The sequence below is a fragment of the Echeneis naucrates genome, chromosome 24 (genome assembly GCF_900963305.1).
Source record: "Echeneis naucrates chromosome 24, fEcheNa1.1, whole genome shotgun sequence".
Taxonomy (NCBI): domain Eukaryota; kingdom Metazoa; phylum Chordata; class Actinopteri; order Carangiformes; family Echeneidae; genus Echeneis; species Echeneis naucrates.
The window spans coordinates 17,360,931-17,375,841 of NC_042534.1; the positions used below are offsets into that span (position 1 = coordinate 17,360,931).

The following is a 14,911-nucleotide window of genomic DNA, read 5'->3' on the forward strand; positions in this document are numbered from 1 at the left end:
GATTATGAAGTGATTTATGTAACACCTTTATTTGACATGGTACTGATTAGAATACATTTTCAATTATAGTCTATAATCATATTCCTTAGCCTGGGGCACTGACATAAACCAAAAACCAAAGAATTGTTTGAAATGTTCTTCACATTCAGAATATGGCTGCCCCTTTAAGAACAGTGCAGAGATTACTACTTGAACACCTGCCTTTCTAGCTCACATATGAATGCAGATGGCTTAGCAAGGAACCCTTAACATTCCCTCACAATAACTACTACATCACCTGGCCACTTTGTCTTCACTTAGAGTCATTTCTGCTTCACGAAAATTTTAAATAGCTGGGTCTAATATTCAATAATATCAATATTCTAGTATGAACCAGTGTGCTACTTCCTTCCTATGCATAAAAACTGATTCTGCCACGGTGCCAAGTCTGGCCTTGCTTTGCTGTGATCAAACCTTTGCACATGACAAATTAACTGAGAATCCCTTATGATAGAAACATAAAACACAAAAGGGGGTGGGCAGGTGGTGTGTGTCTGTTCTGTGTTGGTTCAGTCCACTTTTCCACTGCCATAACACACTTTGTTGGAAGGATTGCTAAGCTCTGACAGTTCACAGCTACTAGTTGTGAGCACAGCAGATCATACTAAAGGAGTCGATCTTGGGGTCTCCAACTAGTTGGGCATGTTAAAACCACAAACTATATCTTTTCATTGTGAAGGAGAAGCAACTCTGCAGTCAGCCCCCATCCAAAATGCTTCTTGTTTTTAGGTCAGGACATAAATCTCTGGTGATAGTAGAGTTGCTTTGCCTTCCTGCTCAGCTCAAAAGTTCAGAACAACCTTTGATTTCCTGTTAAAGGGCCAAATTTTAAAGCTGTAATTATAAAGTAACCATAAACCTAGTGCTAACACAACTTTAAACCACAAGCTACATGTGTCATTAAAGCCCAGTTTTATTTCTAGTGGGATCTTGATGAGCCAAGGAGTTTCATACAGACAGCTCTATCCCTTCATTTCCTTGAGCAATCATTCTCTAGGATTAAGGGGGGAGGAGAATCCATCATTGGAGGAAGTAAAGACAGCTATGGACAGAGCATGCAAACTTGAGACTTCCAGGACAACAATCCAATTGAAAGAAGAAGTGGAGGTTCATTCATTCATTCATCTTCTACCGCTTATAGTTTCCAAGTCACAGAGGGTGCTGTAGCTAATCCCAGCTCACATTGGGTGAAGGCGAGGCACACCCTGGAGAGGTCGCCAGTCCATTGTAGGACCAACACATAGAGACAGACAGAGACAAACAACCACTCACACACACACTCAGACCTACTGGCAATTTAGTCACCAATGAACCTATATATGCATGTCTTTGGACTGATGGAAGAAACTGCAGTACCCAGAAGAAACCCACACAAGCAGGAAAGAACATGCAGACTCCCTAGAGAAAGACCTGCAGGCCTTGGAATTGAACCCATGACCATTTTGCTGCGAGACAATAGCGCTAACCACAATGCTGCTGTGCTGCTTGAAGTGGAATTTATCCTAAATAGTTTATGAACTGAAAATCTTAAGTATAACTCTGCAAATTCCTCTCAACTCATGCTTGGGTAGTGTTCAACCATCAGCCCAAAAGTAAAAAACATCCAGTGTCAACTTCTACATAAAATTTATTGGCTAATAAATAAAACAGAAAATGTCAAGCATGTGGAATATCAAGTAAGATTTCCAAGTAGAAAAGGGTTGGCCAGTCTGTTTGGAGGCCAGGGAAAGATCAGATGCTAATGTTTTTTTTTTTTTGTCAACGTGGCAAAAGCAAGGGAAAAGTGAGTGAGAGAGAGAGAGAGAGTAGGGAGAATATTTTAGGGAATAGCTCACCCTGTCTTCACACATAATGCATCCCCTGTGTTATTGCTGGCAGGAAGACAATCCAGATGAGGGGAGCATTCCATCAGGGTAGCCCTTTCTGTCAGTGCACACCTTTGCAGGATCAGATGCCTAGTCTAACAAAGGAGGGGGTGCAGCCCACTAAGGCATCGAAAGTTATGCGGATCGCTGACTCTCCATAATGATAATGCTGACAGATGATATTCATCTGACTGACAGATGCTGGAAAATTTCATTAAATTAAATTAAAGGGCCATACAGTATAAAGGCAGATTGCCATGTTATCTTTGATTATGAATCAGGCCTAGGTTCTGCATTAATCCAGTGAAAGTGTTAAAGGTCTCGGCCCACAGAGAAATGCTAACAGCTTGTGTTTAGAAACGATGATGTCACAACAAAGCAGTCAACATCCACAGCCACACCACAAGCCCTGCCTAACTGGAGCCACCATCCAACCAGGATTCGGTGTGTCAGGTCCATCATGTTGTAGACATAAAAGTTATACTGGGTGCAAAGCGCATGTCCTGGATAAAAATATTTATCCTTTTCCAGTCAAGTCAATAGTTGCACACAGGCCCATTGGTCTTAAAAGGTTATTGTCTTGAGCCAAATATGTGTTTGCTCCTTTAATAATATATGTAAAACTGTTCCAAATGTGTGATTTGTCCTCTATTTTATTGCTCAAAGAAAGCCCCAACATTTTTTTTCATTTACATGAGCTGAAGCTGACAGATTCCTGATTTCTCATTGCCAGGAACAACTATGATACTATATTAATATATATTAATATGTATATTAATAGTTTAAATGATGTGTTCTGTTTAATATCACTTTAAACAGAATACCATATAATATCAAGGGGCTAATGGACAAAAAAATATATATAATAAAAAATTATACAAGCTTTTTGATGTGTTGATGTTTTAAAATTCTCACCCAGGGTCCTGAAGGGCCTCTGCTGGGGCACCAAGGAGAAGAAACCAGGTTTCAGGGCGTTTGTAATGATGACATCAAACAGCTCCTCAAAATCCTTCCTGCAAGAGAAACAACATTAACCTCTGACAGGCATCTGTTTGGCCACAGTGTGAAGGACAATGCTTGAACAGCATCCAAATACAGTGACTTACACCCACACAAATAGCTCACTGAGGCTAAACAGTCTGTACGAATGATGTTAAATATGGTGCAATAAACACAACACCGTGAAAGGAATACTGAATCTGACCAAGTAAACACTCTGAGAGGGTCATACACACTCCCACAGGGCTTCAGCTATGAGAACAGATCGGACAAGAGCTCAGCCATAGAGTACAGAACATATGCTGTATATCTATAGGGTATGTAAGAGGTCTCAGCAAACTCTTCCAGATGAAGTGAGAAGCAAACAGCAGTCTCATAAACAGAAAGGACATCTTAATGGGAACGGAGATCAGTTTGTTGTACATATGTGTAAGTGTATGTTCTACATATATGCAAACTGAATAGATATGATAAACTAAAATAATGTTAATTTATGATGTTAAAAATGTAAATGACGGAATCTGTAATTCTATTTGACTTGCATTATGATGTACTTTGTGATGTCCCAGCAAGCAGTCACTGGAATAAGCCACACTCCCAACCTTGCAGGATTTAGTTTCTGTGATCTGCTTTAATTTCACTTTATCACTCAAAATACATTCAGATCAGATCCTCTCTTCTGACTGGTTGACTGACATGTTGTTTCTAGAGCTCCAGGAAGAAGCCTAAGAGATTGTTTTTAGTTGATAGAATCTGAATTCTGCAGCAACTTGGATATAAATAGTTGGGATGCTCAGCAGAAAACCAGGTACTTCAATATACACAACATAGATGACTGTGTGGCAGAAAATTGGGGTGCCCAACTAAAGTCTATGAATGGGAAACACTCCAAATGGAGCTAGCACTGTCTGCACAACTGTAAGAAAAAATACTATAACTTGGAACCAGCTCTCCTCTGGAGGTGGTTCACAATTCATTCAATTCTCAATGTCAAAATTTGTTTGAGGATCTAAAATCATGCAGTAAAAACACAGCTGGGGTCTTTCTGGATCTTTTAAGTGAAAAGAGAGGCTCAATGTCATGATCCTGTATTTCGCACATTTTATTTTGTTGGACTTCCTGTGTTTCCTGTGTTAGCTGTGCAATGTCACCTTCACCTTTACTCAAAGCTGCTCCCTTCCCCCCACAGCACTGAGGTTGATTACTCTCACCTGCTGCTGTTCTGCAATCAAGCCAGGTAGAAGACTGCTGCAGACACAAACTTCAGCATCAGAGTGTTGTGGTTCTACTCAGTGTGCCCATTTACCCAGCACTCTTTCTCAGAAGTCTCACCTCTTGGCTGTATCCCTCACAGCTCTTGGACCTTGGATTCCCCCCTCCCTTTTGTGCAGTCCCTCACAATAAACCTGCTTAAGCTGTCTCAGTAAGGTTTGCATTCTGGGTTGCAACATACCAAGTCATCACATTTAAGATATTTACAACCAACAAACCAATAAACTACAGAACTATAAATGCCTTTATCTGGTCAGGGCGAGAACCAGAAGCTTCAGCATCTCCGGACAGCATGTTGGCTGGTGGTAAGTTGTGTTCTGTCAGACAGCTCTGGCCTTGTTGCGCTAATTCTCCCAGATGGCTGTTACTGGCCTGCACCCAAGCTGTGTACTGGTGAGGGTTTTCTCTGGAAAAGTTTACGTAGGAACACAGTGCTTTCTCAACATTGACATGACACACTAAGTGAGAGAGATGTGCTGTTGAATTCAAATTTTTCTACTTGGATAGTTCTGATTTTTTGAAATGGGGTTTTGTGAGGTCAGTCAAAGTGTAGCCTGTCAAAAGAAAGTCAAGTTTTGGTGTGTATGATTCACTAAGGTGACCTGAGGCTTCAAAAATACAGTCTACGCTGAATGTATGCTTGTGTGTAAGAATACAGTACATCAATTATATGTTGGTGTGCTAAACCTAAGTGCTTTTGTGATAAGGTGATAAAAGGCTGAAAATGCTCGAATTAAGCTATATAATTGTTTGTTTTGGTCATCAGTAATCATTCAGCTTCTTCTACTGCTGTTCCTGTTGCTTCTCTAGCTGCTCTAGCAGCTGATCTGATCAACTGCAGGCAGACTGACAGTACATGACTACCTCACACCATCTCCCCTCAAATTGTAGATACTGTCACTTTAATACTCACTTTCTAGAGGGTGGAGCGGGTGAACTCTAAGCAGATATAAAACAGGAAGAACAACAGAAAACACATTTCCACAAATCACATCTGGCAAGATGAAGTTGGTCTAAGTTCCTGTTATGTTGACCACAATATGATCTGCAATCGCTGACCTTGTAAAGCAAAGATTTGAATATAATTCTTTACATGCACAAGCACACACGCACACACACAGCTGGGACTCTCAGCTGCTTTCCTCACAATGGGTGAGGGGGGGGCAAGGGAAAAGGTTGAGGAACAACAGGAATGACCAGCCTTGACAGGAAACCAAGAGAGAGGGATGAGAGAGTGGGGGGTCATGGACTGCAGAGACCACGTGAGACAAACTGGCACCAAAAGCAAAGTGGCCTCAACTCAGCCTGCATTGGCTGCATGGAAATGAATTGTGTCACAGACTAAAGAATGAAAAAGCAGACCACATTATTGGGAGTGTGAGATGTAAGATGACAACACCTTGCACAGGACCAGAGGAATTTGTGTTTGTTCAAACGAGCAGCAACATGGATATTGTTCTTTTATAAGGCCCTCCCGCTGCCTGATCAAGTGTGCAACTGGGCTTAGGCTACAAAAATAAGCCTGAACCACACACTGTAGTGCAAACAGAGGGAGGCCAATAATGCACACAGCCAGAGTTAAACTAAAAACAGCCCGCTAACAGAAGAATTCCCTATGGTTCACACATGCAGCTATAAAACCAGTGCTGAGTATTACTGCTGGAAATCTGACTGTAATATGACACTAACGTATTTAATTGGCAGATGACTGGATGTCTGTTGTACTCCTGACATTTAAACCTGCATTAATTGTTTTTTTGGCAGCAGAACAAGGTATAAACCCAACACCCAGCAAATGCCTGATTATTCACATTCAGACCTTTGTATTCAGTGGCCCGATAGGCACCTGACAATGTGCGCTATTCAATGTCCTTCTAGCTCCACCAACTCCCAAGTAAAATATTTTTTACTCTAAACATTTTGACTCTAAATGCTTCATCATGCTGCAAGCTAGTCTCTTGGTTACAACTAGCTGCTGGGTGTATAATGTTAGCTCAGGCTCCACCCAAAAGTCAAAACACACCACCATCCAAAAGTTTAGGTCAAAAGAATTGATCCTACTATTTTCCACAGATATTTATTGTATCTCCCACTCCCCCTCATGCTTTTCTTTTTTGTGGCAAATAAATGGAATGGAGTGAGTAACCTGCAAATCGGAAACTTGTGTGTTACAGCAAAGAATAGAAAAATACACCTGACTGAGACTTTAACATCACAAACACTTACTATCTGTATAACATATGTGATAATGATGAGGATGATGGTAACTCCAGGTGGACGTGTGAGTAACCCTGAGGAATGACTGAAGGCACATGATGGCTATGAGGAATGTTGTGAAGGAGGGAAAAACACAACTTGCCAGTTTGGGCTGAGCAGACTTTTAAGTTATAAATCCTGAGGGGGCTGTTAAGGTAAAGTAAGCGCTGCTGACTAAGGCCTGGTTTTATAACCGAGGAGGAAGAGGGGGGGCAGTCTGTGGCCCCAGCGTAGGGTGGTCCTACCCCAGAATGTGCTCGCAGATGAGCCTGCAGTAGTCACTGTGAGAGCTGGTGATGAGGAGGAGGACCTTCCCATCGTTCTTCATGCTGTGCAGCCAGGTCTTGACAGAGTCGGAGCAGGGCTGTAGGTACCGGCCTGGGTCTCTCTTCACACTGGGGAAGTAGGTCCCTGAATCCTCTGGACAGAGACAGAAGCACAGTGATACAACCAGTGATTATCATTCATTTTGACCTGGCAATACAGGATTAAATGCTTTGGCCTCACAGTCATAAGGTGTCAACCCAGTCAAACTCCTTTGTTACAAACTTCAGGTTCATTTACCTAAGTGTCCAACTCCCAAGAAACTAAATATGCTTTGTGATTTGTAAACATGCACAAACACAGCAAGTATAACTGTGGACAAATTCATGGGGGCATTATTATGCATGTTGCATAACATATTATCTTTGTCAATGCTTCTCACAGACACAACCAGGTGCAAGGTTTGCAAGCAGCAAAGAAGAATTGGTAGTCAGCTTTTTTTGTTTAAAAAAAGCCTCAAATTTGTAATTTTGTTGTTGCCCATTTTTGTAAACCATAAGAAACCATATTTGAAGGAAAAGTTTGAGCTAAGGAGTAGTGAGGGTTGGATCTGACTTGCTCTGCACTCCTTTCCTGAATTGCTTTCTGCTAACAAGTACTTTAATGCATCACATTTCAAAGGCAAAAAACTGACTGACTTCAAAGGGAACAAGCACTATTACCAATTCAGCCACACTCAGCCGTTTCGAGGGCTCCTTCAAATGTGCCCTCCTTTTCATGTGAAGTGAAAGGAAGGAAGGCTCCAACAGGTGGCTCTTTCATGGCCCAACCTATCCTTATATTCATTACATACCACTGATGAAAAAAGAGGACCAACAGAGAGCCTTATGATTGCACTGTTAGTATGGGTTTTCTATCACAGGCACAAGTTAGCTATTGTCATGAGTGCTCGGAAACAGGAACCATGCTCTGAAAACAGCCGGCAATACAAAACATAAAACTTTTCAATAAAGACCCAGTGGTGGCTGGTGTTAAACATTTTTGGAGGAGTGCAACTTACCTTGGCACACATAGGGGTGTAATGGTACACAGAAGTCATGGATGGGTACAAGCTTGGTACAATGGGGAAAGAAGAAGGTAGAAACTAATGTTTTGGTCCGTTTATTTTAAAAAATACCAACGATGGTTCATTGGTTATAACTTTTAGTGAGGCAGTTCAGTTACGCTGCAGTGAAAAAGGAAAACTACATAAAGTAGGGGTGTAACATTTTAACAGGACCACTGCTCTTTTGTATTGTTGTTGGTTTTTTTTTTTCTTCCTGGTTTGGGTTCAGTTTGCTTTACAGATTGTTCCGTCTGGAATTTATATTATTTGCAAAGATAACGTTTAAAAAAAAAAACATGATACTGATCGCTGATTCGCTGCTGATGTTTCTCGGATGCACGCTGGACGCACACAGCTGCCTCTCATGAAGAACCTAATTCAAACCAATTAAAAGAGAGCCTCTGGTCACATGCTTATCAAATGTTGGAGGGCTTACACTGGATTCTGTTTGACCGGCGCCCTTCACTTCAGGAAGTGAATAAAATAAAATAAAAAACATTTTAGAACCAAATAAATATTTAAGCAACGATTAATTACCATTGACAGTCAACCACAGACTGGAATGACACTATCTTTTAATAATTATTTGCATCTCACAGCATGTTTGTTTTTTCTTTTGATTTTCATCTCTTGAATTAATGGGGGCGGCTCTCTAGCGCCCTCGACTGACCAGCTGCCACAGCAAAGAACCACACGTTTAGAAACCCAATCCACCAAAGGACACAGCCCTTGGATTAGGACACCGTAAGAGTTTATATCCTAATCAGTATGGGATCCTGTCAGCGCACTGAAGAGAGCTAAATATTGCAGTGCCCCAAAAGGTCTGTGCTGATATACTATCCCAGTCCACCACATAGCTATTGACCTTACTGTACACTCTTGGCTGAATGACAAATGTTGTCAAAATATAGGCAGTTCATGCTGAGAGATGATTTATAATGGTTACATCCATGTGAATACTAGCTTAATAGTGGAAATTTTCTTGCTAGTGAGAGAAAATGTGACAAAATGGGGTTGCATTAGTGCAACCCTCTTCTTCTCAGCTCTGTCATTACATCTTAAAGGTATGATCTAACGATAGAAACCATAGAACAAAAATTCTGATTCAACCCTAAGATATAACTTTTTTTCATAATAGAAAAACGGAGTTACCTACACATGGAATTTGCTCTCAAGCTGAACAAGGTAACCAATCAAGCGAGAGAAAAAAGGGCTTTGAAAAACATGGCAGGGTATGGATGAGTGGTGTGTATTCATGAGCTTGGGTGTTCTGGCAGAAAGCATCAACCTCATAGGAGCATCACTAGGACCTCAGAGCGAAAGAGACACAGTCAGAGACATGACTCAGATGGACGATCAAACTGTCCTCTGATGTTCCTAACCCACTGAAGCTGTAGGGTTCTTCTCCCATATTGTGAAAAGTATTGATGTCAAAATACTGTCTGCTGGGTTATTCCCACGACGGAAATCTGTAATTATTTGTTGCAACATAATCGCTAAGCGAACTTGCAGGAACATGCTCTAGGATATATTATGACAGCCGTTGCACCACCCTGACAGTTGAAATGATTTCATGTTGCATTGCTGTTAAAAGTGAGGCAACATCATCTGCTGAAGACGAATTGGCTTGGATCTGACCTGCTCTGGACAGATCCTGGTCGTCATGTGTGGTGTTTACCCCCCATTATGGTTTATATTCCTCTAAATTAGACCATCATTTAACAATGAACATCATGTTATATTGAAAATGACATGAAATTAGAGACTGAGAACACAGGTAAACATTTACTGAGCTCATAGTTTGGGTCAGAAGTAGGGACATTTTCACGTAGATGCAAATAAAATCTGACATTTTCAATACATACAACAGTGCTTTAAAACTGAGGAGTGGATGAGAAGCAGACGTTTTGATTTCTAATTGGGAGGAGGCTTCAAGTCAGTAATAATATGAAGATAAAACTGAAAATGGCTGAACTTCTGCTGGATGGCAGGCTCCATCTTCTTTCAAAACCTGCAAATCAAGCAAAGGCAATCTTTTAAAGAAACAAGTTGCTTCCTTGGTAACGTGGAATAAATTGCCTGGACCATTGGTTCCTAAGTGGAATTGGATCCTGTGACCTTATAAGCTTCCATGATTTTTTAGTGGCCTCTTTATTCTCACCCCAATGACATCAGATATTACACACACAGATGCTTGCCTTCTTCAATCAGCTAATTACAATGAATGAGCCTCAACTAAGTATGACAGATATGAAGAGTTCCTGAAAGTCCTGCAGCAGGGGCTTGAAAAGTGAGTGCATGCTGCCCTCCACTGGGGCTTGAGAACAAGGGCTTGAGTTTAAGGATGGAAAAAGTTCTCAGGAGGCAGTGAAGGATTCTAACCAGAAGATGACGACAAACACAAAAATCCAAAGTTTTAGATACCCATCGGAAGACTAAAATTCACACATTTGAAAATATTCCAGATGTAAACAGCTCAGTCTGCTCCAAAGCAAATTTCTTCTGAAGTTTTAAATGTCAATAGACCATTTCACTTCGGTCCTCAGTTTGAGAGGGAGGTTCACCCCTGGGACCCTGTGGTAGAAAGCCTTTCATGCTTCATTTCCCACATCCCGGGAGGTGAAGCAGAGAGAATAAACAACTGACTGCTATCATCCATTTTTTAATATTCAAACAATCAAATACCGTGCTGCCGAAAACTGCAGAAAATGTAGTTTCACCAGGAGAATGGTAAATGGATGTACTCATGTATAGCTCATTAAAACATGATCAAAGAACAGACAAAGAAGAGAAGAAACCATAGTTCCACCAAATTACAAGCTCGTGGTGTCCAATTGTGTTGCAGTCTCTTAAAAAAAAAATCAACCATATTTCATTAAATTAAATCAGAATCAGAATCACCTTTATTGTCATTGTAAATTACACTACAACGAGATTTGAGTGCGGCTCCAAGGTGCTTTCAAGTGAGAATGAGAAATAAGAGATATATGTACAGGATAAATAATCAAATGTATACATATACATAATATAAAATGTGCAAAATATGAAAAAGTACAAAGATGTAAGCCAGAATTGTATTCAGAACTATGGAATTAGTCATCAGCTGATATTGCACAGAAATATTGGTAGTAAAGTACATAATCTTACAATCTAACAAAATTATGGTTTGATTAATAGACCTTATGCTTTTCTTTTGTGAAGCATTTGCTTTTATTTTGTTTAGGTGACTGTGGATGAGGATCATCATCATAAGGAAGACAACATAAATTTTCGGCTGTATGGGAACCAGAAGGAATATACATACCACGACATTTACTTCGTCTGACAATTTTCTTGACTTTCAAACACCAGAATTATCTGGCAAGCTCTGTTTTTAATAATCTCTAAATTGCCCTCATCACTTTTTGTGTGCGTGGCACCATAAATACCTTTGAGGTAAGACTTTGCACTGTTATGTCAGTATGGAAAAATCCGGTCTGGGAGGGTATTTGAAGAAAGCATAACATCTAAAAGCCAAATTGCTACAATAATGTGCAATTTGTTGCTGCTTGAAGGGGTAGTATATAGGTGTTCTCTGCCACCTAAAATGGTTTTGTGCTGAAGGTTCAGTTGTGAGAACTGTCCAATGACAAGAACTTTCCCAAATGTTTTTTTTACAACACAAGAGGTCACAATCTGCTCTCTGAGCAGCACTATGACTTCAATACAGATTGTAGTTTGGAGGTTGCAGCGGGTCACTATCAGAATGTGATGGAATGGCTGGGGCTGGCTAGTTAGCATGTTAACATCAGGAGAAGTGGAAACACAAGATCATATTGTGTGGCTTTCCACCTCTGGACACAGTAAGTAAAGGAATCAAGTGTGATGCTGAAATTCAAGGCTGGTGAGTAAACAGCTGTTGTGCTAACACTGGTTATGTAGCAAGAGTTTACCTAAAATGCAAATAGGTCAAACTACAGCAGTAAATAATGTGGGAGCATACACTATACTGTGGTTATGCAATTATCTTGGAACACAGATACCAAAGGAAAAGGATTCTCTTTTTTCCACCAAGCAGGTGGAGAATGCATTGGGTAGCCAAATCAAGTTCTTCGCTTCTCCACATGCAAGAATTAAAATTTTCTGGATCCAACTAGATCCAAAGGCTTTTTGTATGAGTTGCAGAGATGCAGATAACTGTAACTCTACCTCTCTACCAGGATGATTTTTTTTTTCTTGTGAACAGCTTCAGTTTGTTAGGTTTAATTGATTCCAAGCCCTGACGAGGCCTCAGTGAAGTCTCCCAAAGACCACTTCCTATTTTCCTGGCATTAGGCTGCAAGCATATTGAGAATGCTGCTTGAGCTGTCACCAGTGGGAATTTACTGCAGTGTTTGTGTGTGTGCGTGGTGGAGTAAAGGCCCCACAGGCCTCCAGCTGGGAATCATCCTGTGCAGGCTGGGCGCTGGACCTGGATGGCTCAAAAGCTGCCCAGTGTCACAGAGCGAACCACGACCAACAGCAGTTCAAACTCTCACACATCAAAGCGACCTGGCAGGATACGCAAATCAACAGTTGCAGTGGAAATTAGGGCCGAGCATGGGAGTGTTTCACAAACAGCCACACCAAAAGTGATGAGAGGGCAATTTGCTTTCTTTATTGCCCAGTTAAACTGCAGTGAAGGTAGAGGCTACCATAACAAATATGAAAAAAAGATGCATTTGTCCTTTGTCTTGTTATATTTAATGAGCAAACACTGCGTATATGAGGCACATGAAAGAAACCTTTACAAGAATACTATAATTGCAAGTGTTTTTTCTTAAAAAAGCATCCAAACAAATGACGTTTGCCAGCACCTGATGGAACCACGTCGGAAAAACTGGCCGTGCCTTTTTGTTTGTGAACTTTCTATATTCAGCAAGCCAACCTCAAATTGCTGCATCGTATCGCTTTTGTTGTACAAAGGCTTTATTTTTTTTCCCCACTCGGCCAGTGACGGAGGACAATCTTGAAATGTAACCCATGGCAACGAAAATGTAAAACACATCAGAGGTAAGAGAGAATCTGCTATCTCTGCTAAAATACGCAAAATTTCCTTGACTGAAATAAAACATTTTGTTTATCAGAAATAAGAAATACTTTTCCTTGGAGTTCACTTTATTTTGACCTGGTTCTCAAATTTCTGATTGACCATACTGCACCTCTTACAATGCACACCCACAGTATATGTAGTTTATTATTAAAACATTGCATACACAAGGAACTCATTAACTGCTCATAATTTAAGGTGTTTTTTCAATAATGGAACTGTGAGCTACCAGAGAGAGACATTGCACAGTTATTGACAAGAGCAGTCAATAACTGTAAATGCAGAGATGACATTTGGAACTGAATCAAACTATATCCATTAACACCACACCTCAAAGCAAAGCATAACCATAAACTATAACATCTACCATTGCTTCCCAATGTGCTTAAATATATAGGTATGTAAAAATGAATGTTATTTTAATTAACTTTGATATGACGTTGAATGTGTTATTAACATACATGTACATGATCACAACATAATACCACGTTGTGACCTATCATACAGATGCTTTTAATATATTCATTCATTAATCTTCTGCCTTCCACACCCTGGACTGGTGGCCAGTCCATCACAGGGCCAACACACAGAGACGAACAACCACTCACTCTCAGACCTATTTAGAGTAATTCAGCCTTAACATGCATGTTTTTGGACTGTGTGAGGAAACTGGAGTACCAGGAGTAAACCCACGCATGCACAGGGAGAACATGCAAACCCCACACAGGAAGGCCCCAGGCTGGGAACTGAACTGTTGACCTCTTTGCATGGCATTATGACCACCTGCCTAATATGGTTTTGGTCCCCTTTTGCTGCCAAAACAGCCTTGATCTGTCAATACTCCTTAAATGAAAGGGTGTACATGGTCTTCAACAATGCTGAGGTATTTGACAACAGCCATATGGACTCAAGGTTTCCCAGCAGAACATTACCCGAAGCATCACACTATTCTCGTGCCATGTGTTGCCAAGGTAAGTCACGCACATGCACCAGGCCATCCATGTGATGTAAAGAAAACGTGATTCACCAGACCATCTTTTGCCATTGTTCCATGGTCCAGTTGTTATTGGGCCACTTTTGATCTTTTGAACTCACTTTTGAACACTGCAGACAGGGAACACCCCACAAGAGCAGAAGTTTTGGAGATGCTCTGACCCAGTCATCTAACCATCACAATTTCGCTTTTATCATTTATTCATTCATCTTCTACCGCTTATCCATTTCCAGGTTGCGAGGATGCTGGAGCCAATCCCAGCTTACATTGGGTGAGGGTGGGATACACCCTGAACAGGTCACCAGTCCATCACAGGGCCAAAAGACAGCGACAGACGGAGACCAACAACCACTCACACTCAGACCTACGGACAATTTGGAGTCACCAATGACACTGAACATGCATGTCTTTGGACGGTGGAAGGAAAGTACCCGGAGGAAACCCACGCAAGCATGTGGAGAGTTTGCATATTCCCAGGCCTTCACCGACCTTCTTGTTGTGAAAAAACAGCGCTAACCACTATGCCGCCGTGCTACTTTCCACATATATTAACATCCCTTTTGATTGAGGGACCTACGTCTATGTCATCTATTACATTACTGTACGAGCTGTCGCTACAACCTATAAAAATGTATGGACAGCACAGAGGTTCATTACAAACTACCTTTACCAAACCACTTAAATATTCTAATGTGGTCTGACTTGGAGTTGCTGTGCTGCAAAGGAAAGGGTCTGGTCTTCACTAATATGACAGAGATACACAGGGAAACTGTCCTTAACTGACCATGCAGGCTGATTTTATCTAAAGGATTAAAAGGATTGACTTATAGATTTCCTACTTTGTGATCAGATGTTACTGAAGTGGAGAAATTGTAAAAACAACAAAACAAAACAAAACACAAGAGACAATGGCAGCTGGAAAAAAAACAGTGGTTTTTGGTCTCTGGTGTGCAGATCACCGTGGGGGACAGAGATGTCACTCTCCCTATAGAGCAAAAGTGAAAAACACTGTAAACTGTCATTATACCAAAAGCAGACCTTTATTAAGC

General features: G+C 40.9%; 1 protein-coding gene across 1 annotated transcript in view; it reads right to left on the reverse strand.

The window, feature by feature from the left end:
* The window catches only part of nt5dc1 (5'-nucleotidase domain containing 1), a 55,810-nt gene that overhangs the window by 13,270 nt on the left and 27,629 nt on the right, over positions 1-14,911 (reverse strand). Inside the window, exons 7-8 of the mRNA XM_029497160.1 lie at positions 6,677-6,851; positions 2,820-2,917 (exon numbers count right to left, since the gene is read on the reverse strand). Coding sequence (XP_029353020.1) covers positions 2,820-2,917; positions 6,677-6,851 — 273 coding nt within the window. The remainder of the gene's footprint in view (positions 1-2,819; positions 2,918-6,676; positions 6,852-14,911) is intronic.